The sequence below is a fragment of the Leptopilina heterotoma genome, unplaced genomic scaffold (genome assembly GCF_015476425.1).
Source record: "Leptopilina heterotoma isolate Lh14 unplaced genomic scaffold, ASM1547642v1 Lhet_362, whole genome shotgun sequence".
Classification (NCBI taxonomy): Eukaryota; Metazoa; Arthropoda; class Insecta; order Hymenoptera; family Figitidae; genus Leptopilina; species Leptopilina heterotoma.
Window position 1 is genome coordinate 1,612,570 of NW_025111043.1, and position 14,799 is coordinate 1,627,368.

Sequence of the window (14,799 nt, forward strand, 5' to 3'; positions counted from 1 at the left end):
ATAAAAAACTACTTGAATTTCAAAGATTAAAAATTAAAAAACCGCTGCCAAGTTGTACATTTTTATAATTTTGGTGTTCATTTTATGAACACTTGCTTCCTCATATAAATAATAATAATTGAAATATAAAAATTAATTTTAATAAAAGAGTTAAAAATCATTAATTCTTAGTCCAAAAAATATGTTTTTATATATTCTATAAGATGGTTATAATAGTTTTAAACGTTTCCTCTGTGCCCTTTGGCGGGGAATGTTCCACAGGCATGATTGGAAACCAAAAGAGAGGGTAATTAAAGAAAATAAAGTAAATTATAATTAAACAATGAAATCACTTTATTAAGAGATCTAAACTCTCAGAAGAAATCGTTAAATATCGCGATATGATGCTCTCAATATTCGAACTCGGATTAGAAGATTCTTTGAATAATTATGTGATCAATTTACAAACTCTATCGAGGAATCGTTCTTTGGTTCTTTGGTATTGGTATGTCCCTTAATGCCTGAATTCTCTCTTGGTCTGGTTGAATTCCCTCCTTATTCACGACAAACCCCAAAAAATTGACTTTCTCCTTGCACCAATTTGATTTCTTCAAACTTAGCGTTAGGGGCCGTACACATAATACGTCACGCGATTTTGGACCATTTTTGACCCCTCCCTCCCCCTATGTCACACTTCGTCACAAATCTTGAACCCCCCCTCCCCCCTACGTCACGTCACACACGTAAATTTCACTGTAAATTTTATACATTGGACAATATATATTATATCTTACACTCTAAATTATTGAATCGCAGTTAAAAATACCTGATTTAAAAGCAAAAAGTCAGTCACTAATTCAAATAGTAATATTTTTTTTCTGAAAATTAGTTGAAAATAACTGATGTTTCACTACAATTGTTTTTGATTGATTCAATTAGTCACGTTTAACTACCTACATAGCACAAATTGTGTAAAGATTTAAATATCCCACTTCAATAAATGTTTAGCGCGAAACTTTCCTGAAAATTTAATTTTAATCTTTACACAATTTTAAAATAAACTTTGCAAGTAAATTTTTGGAATTATGCAAGCAAATCTTTAATATACAATATTTAGAAAAATTTCGGTGTTTTGTGAATAATTTTTCAGTTATTTTTAACTGATTCAGAAGCAAAAAGTCAGTCACTACTGATTGTCAGTTAAAACCATGATTTTTAACTGATTCAAATTAAGAGAATATATTATTTATCATCATATTATAAATAATATGCCAATAGATGTTAAACAGGTACATAATAGATATTAAATAGTTTAAAGCATTTTTAACTTGTTTTATTTAGAAAAAGTGACATTGTCACATATAATTTCTTATAATCTTTGAATTTAAAAGATTGTGACGTAACACATGAGTTCACCCCCCTCCCCCATGTCACACTTAGTCACAATTCTCTGACCCCCTCCCTCCCCCTAGACGCGTGACGTATTATGTTTACGGCCCCTTAGCCCTGATTTTTTAACCCTCGTGAAAAATCTATCTAAATTGTCCAAATGTTCGTCAAATGTTTTAGAGGCCACCAAAATATCGTCCACGTAAATTGCCATAAAATCAAGAAATTCATTATCCATAATTGAATTAATTGCTCGGATGAAGCCATTGCTCGCGGTTTTAATGCCAAACGGAATTCTCGTAAACTGATACGCCCTCCCCTTGAAAACAAATGTTGTATATTTTCTCGACTCTGCCTCTAACAGTATTTGAAAATATCCCAGTGGCAAATCTGTCGAACTGAAAAATCGCTTTTCTTCAAATTTTTGTAATATGTCATCCATGTTCGGGGGGCCATCTACCTCCGAGAGAATCACTTCATTTATGAATCTGCCATCCAAGCAAAGGCGAATGTCGCCGTTAGTCTTTTCTACCACCCGCAAAGGACTACAGAATTCGGCTGTCGATTTTTCTAATATTTTCATGTCTAACAACTTTTCAATCGTCACGCGTACTTTTGGTATCTTAGCTAATGGGATTGGATAATTTCTATGAACAAATGAGTTTTTATTTTTTAATCTAATTATATGCTCGTAATTATTAATACGTCCCGGATTTTCTGAAAACACTTCGTTATGCTTCTGTAGTAATGCATACAGTTTATTTTTTTCTTGATTTGTGATATTCTTTAAATGACTTATCGAGTCCCAAATTTCTTTATCTTTATTTTTATTTTCTCGATCCCCCACCCCGATGCTCGAAACTCGTTTTGATGCATCGTTTTCATCGACATTATTCGTAAATTTAACTTCCGGTTTAAAAATTATTTCGTTATTTATTTTCATTGTCCTATCCGTGTATTTTATTTCGACCTCATTTTGTCCACACCAATTCGTCCCTAATATTATGTCATAGCACAAATCCGGAATTACCAGCAAGCATCTTTCAATGTTTTGATTTCCAATTCTTATTTTTGTCATTATCTGTTTTTTTTATGATTACTGATTTACCCCTAAAAGGTCCCGATAATTTGATATTTGAAACTGGAAGTGTTAATAAACCCTTACATTTTAATTTGTCATAAAACTTTTCCGATATTCCTTCAATTTGCGCTCTCGTATCTATTACTACATCTATTTCTTCCTCACCTATTTTCGCTTTTAACACTGGACACTTGAATTTTATTTGCTTTTCCTTAATTTCCCTTTTAAAAATTTCCTTCCCCTCAATGTCGAAGACTAGGTCCTCAGTAATATTACAAATCCAGCGACAGATATTTGGACCCACCTTACTGTCGCTCTCTAGTTTAAATCTAACATTTTATCCATATCACTGTTTGTATCGTCTTCTTCGTCATACCGCTCTTCTTCCTCTTCGGTTACTATCGCAACTTTCGTTCTAAAATTTCCCTCTCCTCGCCTTTCATTTCTACTATAATCTGTCCGTCTCTCGTAATTTGTCTGTTTATTAAATTCATCTCGTCTTTCATTTCTATCGTGCCTTCTTTTTCCCTCATAAGTTTGCCCTTGTCTGTCATCATAATATTTTCTCCGTCTTTCATCTACGTCTTGTCTCTTTCTGTCTCTATTCTCCGCTCGCCAATCTTCCTGTCTACTCTTGTCTTCGTCACCCCTACCTCTATCTTCATACTGTCTCGCATTATCTCTCTTATTTTGTTCACTTCTTTCTCGCCATCTCCAATTCTCTTCGTATCTATTCTTTCTTTCTCCTTCCTCTATCGATTCTCTCTTTTCCCCTCTATCCTCATATCTATTCTGCTCTTTATATTGATTTCCCCCTATGCCAAATCGTTGGGTATGATTTTGTTTAAATTCGCGTTCAGTATTATCTAGCCATGCCAACGCCTTGACTATTTGACTGGTATCATTTAATCTTATTGCCGCTAATGTTTCTTGCACTTTTCTTGGCAATTGACGAACTATTGCATAATTTCGTGAGTAATCGGTCAGGGGTGGATCTATGTAGTTTGCTTCTTTAACTTGATAATAAAAATATTGTACAAATGATTCGTCTTTTTTCGAAAATTTCCTGTTTCTCCACTCGTTTGTTTTTTCGGCCCGGTATTCTATCGAGTCAAATTCACTCTTGAAATTAGATTCAAATTCGCAAAAATTCTCCCATTTATCACTATTCGCGGAGTACCATGCTTTGGCTCTACCTTTTAATGCTCTTCTAATTATTACTGGAAAACATTCGTGAGGAATTTTCTTTAAATCAAAATATTCTTTTAACTCGATTAAAAATTCCACCGGATTATTTTGAAATTCATCCACAAACTCCGGCATTGGTATATCTACTTTTATATTATATCCCGTATTATTGTTTTGATTACTATTATTATGGTTTGTTTGCGAATTATTCTTTCGTATTATCTCCGCACTAGCTTCTATATTTGTCATTATATTTTTAATGCCCTTGAATATATCTGTTAATTCATTCATGAATTTTCCCGTTTGTTCTAACATTTCAAATTTTACCTCATCGTTATTTTCTTTTATCGAACTCTTATTTAATTTACTAATTTGATTTCGATCATCAAGTGCATCATTTTTATCACTATCATTTGTTTCGGGCGCCATATAAAACGTTTCCTCTCTGCCCTTTGGCGGGGAATGTTCCACAGGCATGATTGGAAACCAAAAGAGAGGGTAATTAAAGAAAATAAAGTAAATTATAATTAAACAATCAAATCACTTTATTAAGAGATCTAAACTCTCAGAAGAAATCGTTAATTATCGCGATATGATGCTCTCAATATTCGAACTCGGATTAGAAGATTCTTTGAATAATTATGTGATCAATTTACAAACTCTATCGAGAATAAATAATAATACACATCAACATTCACATTCAATGGAGGGGATTAGGCCATTAATCCTTAATCCTCATTCATTACCCGAGCATACATACACATACAAATTACAACATCGACTTATCATAAAATCCTTCGTGGAACTGCAACCTGCGTTGTCCTCCTTGATGATTAATCCAAGATCCAGATCTCTTTATTTTAGGTAGATCAAATAACTCGTAATCCAGAGTGTAGGCGTCCTCACACTCAGTCATCCAGTAATTCACAAGACACAGAGACTATTTTACTTTAAAAGACAGTATTGTCGACAGTATACTTCTCGCTGGTCAGACTGACCAAAAGCGACTAATCATACTTCTATATTTTATTATCTCCGATCCATTCCTATGACTCATCAGCTTTTATAGTCTTAATACAATAAATAGTGAAAAGCTGCATTTTGGACATTTCAGAAATAGCGGTCCTAAGTTGGCCACCACTTTTTTTCGCTTGTATATAAGGAAGAAATGCATATTCTTTTCAATTACGAAGAAATTTTACAAATTTGATACATTTAGGAGAATAAAAACGCATTATTGAACTATTTTTGTTCAGAAAATGAAGCATTATTTTATTTCATTTATTTGCAGTGGTGGATGACTGTGGAGACAGGCGTTTTTGTACTATGTCTTTTCTAATGTTTTTTAAACCATTTTTTTTGTTTTTTTGTCTTTGTTTAATTCCTACGTTACACTTTTACGGTCTTTCTCGTGATGAAAAACACAAAAAAGAAGCAAAACATAAATAAAAACAAACAAAAACAATAGGTGGCCAACTTAGGACCACTGTAGATTTTTACAAATTTCAAATTATTACGCTAATAAAAAAAATTTAATTAAAAAATCAACAGAACCTCTTATTACAACATTAAATAAAGGAACTAGCGCACACACTCATTTAGAAATTTTTAATTATTTATCTCTTGCAGCTGCTCTCGAAAAAACAAGAAAAATTAAATTTCTTTGGTCGTAAACAATATTATTGTCCTCACAATGCGTAGAAGAATCTTTGATTATAATTAGGTCCATAAATTATATCATGGTTTATCAATATATCATACCACAAAATTATAGATTCGTCCAGTATACCATCTCTGAGAAATGCAGGGTGGCCAACTTAGGCCCACTCTCGCCTACTTTTAAAGTTACTCTTATATTTTTCAACAAAATTTTCAAAAAAGTGTTATTTTCGAAAAATTTAGATTTTTAAAACTTTAATATCTCCGGCTAATATAGACGAAAAATGTTCAATGAAGGCTCAAAAGATGCGTCTGAAAAAACTCTACAAAACTAAAGAAAAACATTTATAGGTGTCCTAACATTTTTTTTAAGTTATGGCCAAAAAACGTTTTTTTACAAAAAGAAAAATGCAAAAAAAATATAGTTAAACTTTATGAATCGGGCTGAAAATACTCTCATTTTATGTCCTCCTAGACGCGTGACGTATTATGTGTACGGCCCCTTACTTTAAAGGTTATTTTCTACAGAATGAGAATAACTTGTAGATATTAACGTGTAATTTTTTCTTAGAAATTGCAGATCGGCAAAGTTATACACAAAAAATTCAATTTGAAATAATTTTTTTGTACAAAAAACTATCCTACAAAAAATATAAAACATGATATGATGTAGATTTTTCAAGAGAATTTAGTAAAAAAAATATGTTTGAATTTTAAAAACTATTTTTCTGTTAACCCGTTGCCTGTTAACGACCGTTGGGTCGTGAACTTCTTAGCGCAAAATAAATACAATTTCTTATGTAAATTATAAAATAAATTCTTTTATATCATTATTAACACACTATAGATTGCAATGATCCTAGATTAAGTAATAAATAAATGATTAGGGTCATTTGGGGTAAATGTAAACAAGGGGTAAATGTAAACAGTAGATGTTTCAGCTAAATTTACAAATTAAAAAATTAGTATGACTTTAATATTTTTACCTCAGCTCACCTACAAGATGTTCTGAGTATTGCCAATATTTTATTTTGACAATTAGCAATGCCATAGTGTAAGTTATTTTTTAATGCAAAAAAGATTGACAATCAAAATTTTACTGTTTCAGTATTTTGTCTCGCATTTGTATAAAAATAAATTAAAAAATCAAACAAAAATATGTAATTCTTCCTTATTAATGCCCTAACAAAAATTGACTTTGATTTTTAATTTTCGTCAATTTAGTTAATAAATAATTAAGAGTTTACATTTACAACGAGAATTCGAAAACTCGGGGTAAATGTAAACAGAACTTGAACTACATTTTAAAAGAAAATAATTGAATAAATTTGCTTCTATTTCACAATTTCATTAATTTGGCAATGTAAAATTACATAGAAAAAAAAATTAGGTCCTCTTTGAAAAAAAAATTTTATAAAAAAAATTTTTTTTTTGAAAATTTGCCAATTTTTAAAAATATTTTTAGGTTCATCCGCCATTTTGAAAATTTAAAATTTGACTTCAAATTCGTATTCAGCTACCTCAAAAAACCCCTAGTAGCCAGATTCAAGCAAATTTGATCAATTTTTAAAAATATTATTTTTAGGTTCATCCGCCATATTGGATCCACCATTTTGAAATTTAAAAATTCGATTTTAGATTCTTATTCAGCAACCTTAAAAACTTCTTTTTACCAAGTTGAATGAAAATCTATTAAAATTTGTTCAAGTTATTCAAGTTTTTACATTACTAGTTTTGTAATGGTTAATTGTTTATTTTATATGATACATTATCAGTCAACTGGTTGATTTACAATACATCTACGAAGAATTTTTATCAGTTTTTCTATCCCTTAAAACAGTAGTATACTTGAAATAACTTGTTTCTTAAACCTCGCTTTACTACAGTGGTGTTTACATTTACCCCGAATTTTAGGAAAATTTCAAAATCTCGGGGTAAATGTAAACAGTCAGTTTTAGGCGATTCAGGTGCATCAATAATTTTTTGAACCTCATAAAATTTTTCTAGGGAACTCTAGTAACAAGTTCATGCAAAAAAAATCCGTCCGTTTTACCTTTAAATAAAAAAAACTAATGTTTTTGGTGAAAAATAGATATTCCGTTTACATTTACCCCAATTGACCCTATTTATTATTTTTAAATAATATAACAATTTAAAAACAAATAAAATTTATTTTTAATTTAAGTCACATTTAGTGTATAAGGGTTTTTTAGGTCGGTGAATTCGAATTTGACCTTAATTTTAAAAAATTCAAAATGGCGGACATAATTTTTGAAATTCATTTGGATTTTTATCAATTTCAGTATCTAAGGGTTTTTCGGGTCGCTAAATTCGAGTTTGACCATCATTTTTAAAACTTCAAAATGGCGGATCCAAATTGGCGGACATAATTTTTGAAATTCATTTGGTTTTTTATTAATTTCAGTATCTAGGGGTTTTTTGGGTCGCTAAATTCAAATTTGACATTCATTTTTAAAAAGTCAAAATAGTGGACATAATTTTTAAAATTCATTTGGATTTTTATCAATTTCAGTATCTATAGGGGTATTTTGGGTCGCTGAATTTAAATTTGTCTTTCAAAATAAAAAATAATAAATTCAAAAGGGGGGATGTAATTCTTTTAATTTATCCCGATTTTTATCAAATTTTGTACTCTATTCTATATCATTTACATTAGCTAATGAAATAAATCATGACCCCAGAATGTGCCGCGTGGAGGCTGCAAAGCTTTTACATTACACTTTTTGTTCTTTGCTTTTTTGTTTATAACATCTGTTTAAAATTTAAAAATTTTGTCCGACATATTGGATCCACCAGTTTAAATTTTTTTTGACGTCATACACTACCGTCCAAAAGTATCAGGACGATTATATTTGACTCTATAAAAAAACATGCCATCACTTTTTCAATCATATCTCGGAAATAAAATGAGGTATAAAAAAAAACTTAAATACGGTTAGAAAGCTGATTAAATTTTGCGTAAAATAAGCCGTCTTTGAAGTCATTTCGTTAATTATTTTTTGAGTTGTAGAGTGAGAAAGAAATAAAAAAGATTATCAAATTTTCTCATTTTTGTCTCTTGACTTCAACTTTTTCAAAAATCTAGAAAAATTTAGATAAAATTTTTCTAAAAACACAGAAATCTTCGTTAGAATTTCAGCTTTAAAGTAAGTCTTCGAAAATTAAAAAAGGTTAATCAGTCTTTGATATATCATTAAAAATGTGAAGCCGTGTTTCGACCGATTGGTGCATTGAAATTCATCTGTGACGACTTGATTGTGGCTTCGCGCGGCAGCGAATGAGAGAGAAAACAGGAACAAATTCATGCGGGGGAACGATGAACTTTTGAGTTTCTTTATATTACTCGTGAAACATCATTATTTATTATTCTCTAGCAAAAATTCGTCCCTGTTTTCTCTCTTTCGCTGCCGCGCGAAGCCAGAATCGAGTCGTCATAGTTGAATTTCAATGCAGCAATCGGTCGAAACACTGCTTCACATTTTTAATGATATATCGAAAACGGATGAACCCTTTTTAATTTTCGAAGGCTTATTTTTAAGCTGAAATTCTAACGAAGATTTCTGGGTTTTTAGAAAAATTTTATCTAAATTTTTCTAGATTTTTGAAAAAGTTGAAGTCAAGAGACAAAAATGAGAAAATTTGATAATTTTTTTTATTTCTTTCTCACTCTACTACTCAAAAAATAATTAACGAAATGACTTCAAAGATGGCTTATTTTACGCAGAATTCAATCAGCTTTCTAACTGTATTTAAGTTTTTTTGTACCTCCTTTTATTTCCGAGATATGATTGAAAAAGTAATGGCATGTTTTTTCATAGAGTCGAATGTAATCATCCCGATACTTTGGGACGGTAGTGTATATTAATTCAGCGACCCCAAAAACCCTTGTATACTAAGTTTCATAAAAATTCATCTACCAGATTTTGCTGAAAATTTTGGGCCAATCATATGATTATTTTTTCAAACCGCGAAGGAGTTTATAAGATTGTTTCAAATTTTTTAAATTCTTTTGGTCTAAGTTTGCCAACCTGCATTTTCTAAGAAAAAAATTTCGTATATTCGCATAATTCAAGTTATTTAAATAAAATAAATACACAATCGTCCACGAGTATCAGGACCGTTACACACGACTCTATGGAAAAACATGCCATCACTTTTTCAATCATATCTTGTAAATAAAAAGAGATACAAAAAAATCTTAAATACGGTTCGAAAGCTGATTAAATTTTGCGTAAAATAAGCCGCCTTTTAAGTCATTTCGTTAATTATTTTTTGAGTTGTAGAGTGAGAAAGAAATGAAAAAAATTATCAACTTTTCTCATTTTTGTCCCTTGACTTCAACTTTTTCAAAAATCTAGAAAAATTGAGATAAAATTTTTCTAAAAACACAGAAATATTCATTAGAATTTTAGCTTTAAAATAAGCCTTCGAAAATTAAAAAAGATTAATCCGTCTTCGATATATCATTAAAAATGCGAAGCCGTGTTTCGACCGACTAATGCATTGAAATTAAACTCTGACAACTCGATTCTGTCTTCGTGCGGTTGCAAAAAATGAGAGAAAAAGCAGGGACGACTTCATACGGGAGAACGATGAACTTTTCAGATTCTTTATATTACTCGTGAAACATAATTATTTATTATTCCCCAGCATAAATCCGTCCCTGTTTTCTCTAACATTCGCAGCCACGCGAAGCTACACTGTTAAAAATTTTTGTTACAAATTTAATACAAAAATGTTTGAAGCAATTATCATATACAATTTTGGAAAACTACAACACACATTTTTAAATTTAATACAAATTTTCTTATTAAATTTTAAAACACATTTCTTTAAAATTTTCAAACTTTTCTTTGTAAAATTAATACAAAGTGTTTGAATGAAATTTCAAATAGTTTTGTTTGAAATTTAAAACAAAACTGTTTGAAATTTCAAACAAATCTGTTTGAAATACCAAAACGATTTAAATATTTAAATAAAAAATCTAAACTGTTTATATTGTGTTTTGATATGTTACAATAAATGTAAATTAATTTTAAAAAAAGTTTCATTAGCATTTTTACGGAAATGCGACACTACGATTTGAACCCTTAGTCGTATATAGTGTTGTCTGTGTATAGTGTGTCTTGTATGGAGCCATCAACCTTGGGAGCTGCGCCTAGACGCGCTCGACCAAGGGAGGCTATGAAAATCTCTTGCAAAGTATCAGTAGTGAGAAACATGTGGACCATTCCCTTTTTTTTACTTCTTCTAAATTTCTAAAGATTCAATATCTTTAAAATTCTTCACCAACCGATTCATAGTATTCTTTACTTTTTTTCTCTTCACGTTTCTGTTAAATTTATGATATATGTATTAAGATGTTTAAGAAATATTTAAACAATACTTTATACACAGAAGACTTTTTATGGAAAAATATTTTTCTATTTAATTCAGCAGTTTTTAAATTTTAATCTGTACAAAATAACTAACTATATTAATTATATTATATCATCCAAAATGTTTTTTCTCTTAACAAGTTTTGTCAAATTTAACTAATTAAACTGATTAAAAAAAATTTTAGTTATTTCAACATTTGAAAATGTATTTACTTATAAATATTGTTTTAAACTAATTTACAGAATTATTAAACACATATGTTTGAAGCTATTTTGTATAAAAACTCAAAAAAATTTAAATTAAGTACTTTTCAATGAAAAAGTTGTAAATTTACCTACAATATTTTAAAACATATGTGCATTGAATTATTTTACACATAAATTTTTCAAACACTTTTTTATGAAAAGGTAGTAAATTTACATATTATTAGTTTATTTACTCTCCCTACAATAGGTAGGGTTCGAGACTCCCAAATACATACATAATAATCTTAACCTATATTTACAAAAATCCTTACAACTAAACATTCTCTAAATACAACTTAACCTAAACTCAACTCTCTCCACGCTCTCAACCTTACGCTCTAAACCTATCGCCAGTGCCGGGCTTCCGTTTCCAGTTCCTTCTATGCCCATGCTGGCTTCGACCCAATTCGCCCACCCTTTTTCAAAAACCTTCTACTCCTTTCTCGCCTCTCTTACATCCTCCAGTCATCCACTTTTACCCATACATCTATCCATCCAAGCAAAATCTTCTCACCTCATTCTCAGCCTATCCCTGTCTATCACACTTTACACGCTTCCATCCCTCCACCCGTATCCTCCCTCACAACATACTTTACCCCATCCACCCAAATACAATCTTTACCCATTCTTACCTGTTTTCCATTCACTCTCTCCGTCCACGCTCTTTCTCTCAATAGCCATAACATTCTTCTCTCTCTCCAACATCTATCCTCATCTATTCTTATTACACTTCCTTTCAGTCTTCCTTTCACCCTCATCACCTCCATTTTCTCTTCCTCACTACCCAACTCCACCAACCATAACTTTGGTACCCCATATTCACCCCTTCCTAACGCTTGTACCATTTTCACTGAGACATTAACCCCCACCCACGCCAACACTTTTTCCACTGCTCTTTTACCCTCCAACACACCTACATTCATACCTCTGATCACTACATTCTTTTTCCTTTTTTCATTTTCTACTACATCCACTCGTCTTGACAAATCTCCCATTTTCCACTTTAATCTCTCATATTCACTTCTTTCAACTTTCTCAGTCCCCTCATTCACTTCCTTTATAAATTTTTCCAATCCATTCATTCTTCTCCACATGCTTTCCTTTTCCTTTTTCCACTTACTATCCCATTCATTCCACATTTCCTGCAATTTCTCCAACCTCTCTTCAATTTCCACTATCTCTTTGTCCCTTGATTCCCCATCCTCATACATATCCATCAAATTTCCCTTCACTCTTTTAGCTCCTTCATCCATCGCATCCTTCAACATCCATACTAATTCCAACAAATCCATGCAATCCTCACACGTCATCTTTTTTCCATTCTTTCCTATCCCCCTTTCAAATACTCGCGCCTTTTCCTCATTCTCGCTAACACCACTTGAGTCAAACTCAGCCATTCCAGAAATCTACCTTATCACTCCAATGCTCAAAATTTTTCCACTGTCTCTCTCTCCTCTCTCTCACTTCAAGCAACCTAACCTCACAAAACACACTTTTCTTTTTTACCTTTTTTATCACTCATACATTCACTACTCTATACAAACATACTTTTCCTTTACACTATCGCCAATTACACTACACACTCAACACTCTGCACTACCCACCCTTTTTAAAACCTTTAAATTTCTCAAAAAAATCTTAACTCTTTCCAAACGCGTGTACACCGAAACGGTACCGGAAACGGAAGCCTAGTAAATTTACATATTTTTCAAACTTATGTATTTGAAGTTAATTCATACAAAATTTTTTGAAAATTTCAAACACTTTTGTTTGAAAATATTGTAAATTTACAAATCTTTCAAACATATGTATTTGAAGTTAATCCATACAAAAATTTTTGAAAATTTCAAACACTTTTGTTTGAAAATATTGTAAATTTACAAATCTTTCAAACATATGTATTTGAAGTTAATCCATACAAAAATTTTTGAAAATTTCAAACACTTTTGTTTGAAAATATTGTAAATTTACAAATCTTTCAAACACGCGTTTTTGAAATTATTTCATATACAATATTTGTAAATTTTCAATCACTTTTTGTATGAAAGTATTGTAAATTTACAATCTTTTTTAACAGTGTAGAATCGAGTCGTCACAGTTAAATTCCAATGCAACAATCGTCGAAACTCGGCTTTACATTTTTAATGATATATCGAAGACGGATTAACCTTTTTTAATTTTCGAAGGCTTATTTTAAAGCTGACATTCTAACGGAGATTTCTGTGTTTTTAGAAAAATTTTATCTAAATTTTTCTAGATTTTTGAAAGAGTTGAAGTCAAGATACGAAAATGAGAAAAGTTGATAATTTTTACGCAAAATTTAATCAGCTTTCTAACCGTATTTATTTATTTATTTATTTATTAATAAACGGGACCAACGACCAAGCCCTTTTGTACATTTGTACTCTTGCAATCTAAAGTTGAATATACAACCTATAAATATTTGTTTTAACAATAAAGCTCATAAAGCTAGGTGGCTGGTAAGTAATAACTAAAATTAATCAAAAGCAAAAATTGCACATAGTACTACAACAACTTAATTATACAATAATGCCCGTAGAGATGCACAGTGGGCCAGAATCGTAAATTTTTGGCAAAAATTAATAACTTCAAAATTAAGAAATATTTAGAAATTTAAATTATCCTCTCTATTGTTTTCGGAATCGCTGATCATGAATTTAAAGTCAGATTTTCCAAATTCAAAACGTCGAATCCAATATGGCGGACATAAAAATTAAAAAATTCATCTTTTTTATGAAACTTAGTATACAAGGGTTTTTGCGGTCCCTGATCACGAATATGAAGTCAGATTTAAAAAATTTAAAATGTAGGATCCATTATGGCGGACATAAGAATTAAAAATTAATTTCTTTATGAAACTTGGTATACAAGGGTTTTTACGGCCCCTGGTCACAAATCTAAAGTCAGATTTTTAAAATGTAGGATCCAATATTGCGGAAATAATTCAAAAATCACCAGAATCATTTGAAACTTGTTACTTGGAGATTTTCGGGATAACTGATTATAATTTCGATGTTAGTTTTTAAAAATTTAATATGACGGATCTATTATGGTGGATATCATTTTCAAAAATTCATGGGACTTATTTGATATTCGTTATTCTGATGTTTCCGGGGAAAAGTCACATCCAATATGGCGGATAATTTTTCCAAATAAAGTCATAAAATTTAAAATTGATTTAAAATTCATACTCGGTAGTGTTTATGATCGCTGATTACAAAAACCTTTTTAAATTATATTGAATACAAAATTTTACCATATCGAATAACCTGTAATGAATGTTAATTAAGAGGGATTAGCTCGTCGGTCAGGGTTCGTTAAAATCTAATAAATTAACAAGCTCAATTACAGAAACATAGAAAACGTGTATTTATAAATATTTACAACAATAGGAAAACTAATTAAACGTGAAGAATCGTCGATTCGCGTAATAAAAACGTAACGAAAACTATTATACGGAAAACGTCGGTAGCGACGGGAACGTGAACATCGGTGTATGCGCGGATATTAATTCGCGACTTCGTGAAACGTGCGCGTAGACGACATTTTACTCACGGTAAAACCGTTTATAAAATCGTAGGTCATGGTAAAACCATTTCGTCGTCGTAGAGACCGCGTTGAGACCTTCGTCTCCTAGTGACTACGGTAAAACCGTTTCGAGGTAAAACCTCATCACCTGTGGTAAGACCACTTAGGGTAAAACTCTTTCGCTGCAGTAAGACCGCTTCGAGCTCCTTCTGCGGTAACGCCGCTTTGAGAAGTGACGATCTCGGACCGTGCATTCGGGGTCCTCAATTCGGGTCGCCCGGATGGAGAAGATCTCGGCGAGAGAGAGCT

General features: G+C 31.2%; 1 protein-coding gene across 1 annotated transcript; it reads right to left on the reverse strand.

Moving 5' to 3' along the window:
* Positions 1-2,767: 2,767 nt before the first annotated feature.
* LOC122505694 (U1 small nuclear ribonucleoprotein 70 kDa-like) lies at positions 2,768-4,114 on the reverse strand. Its single transcript, XM_043617477.1, has one exon. The coding sequence runs from the start codon at positions 4,112-4,114 to the stop codon at positions 2,768-2,770; it is 1,347 nt and encodes a 448-aa protein (XP_043473412.1).
* Between the last annotated feature and the right edge of the window lie 10,685 nt (positions 4,115-14,799).

Coding starts and splice junctions, on each gene's coding strand:
- LOC122505694 (XM_043617477.1), bottom strand. CDS start 4,114: ATGCCTGTGGAACATTCCCCGCCAAAGGGCAGAGAGGAAACGTTTTAT.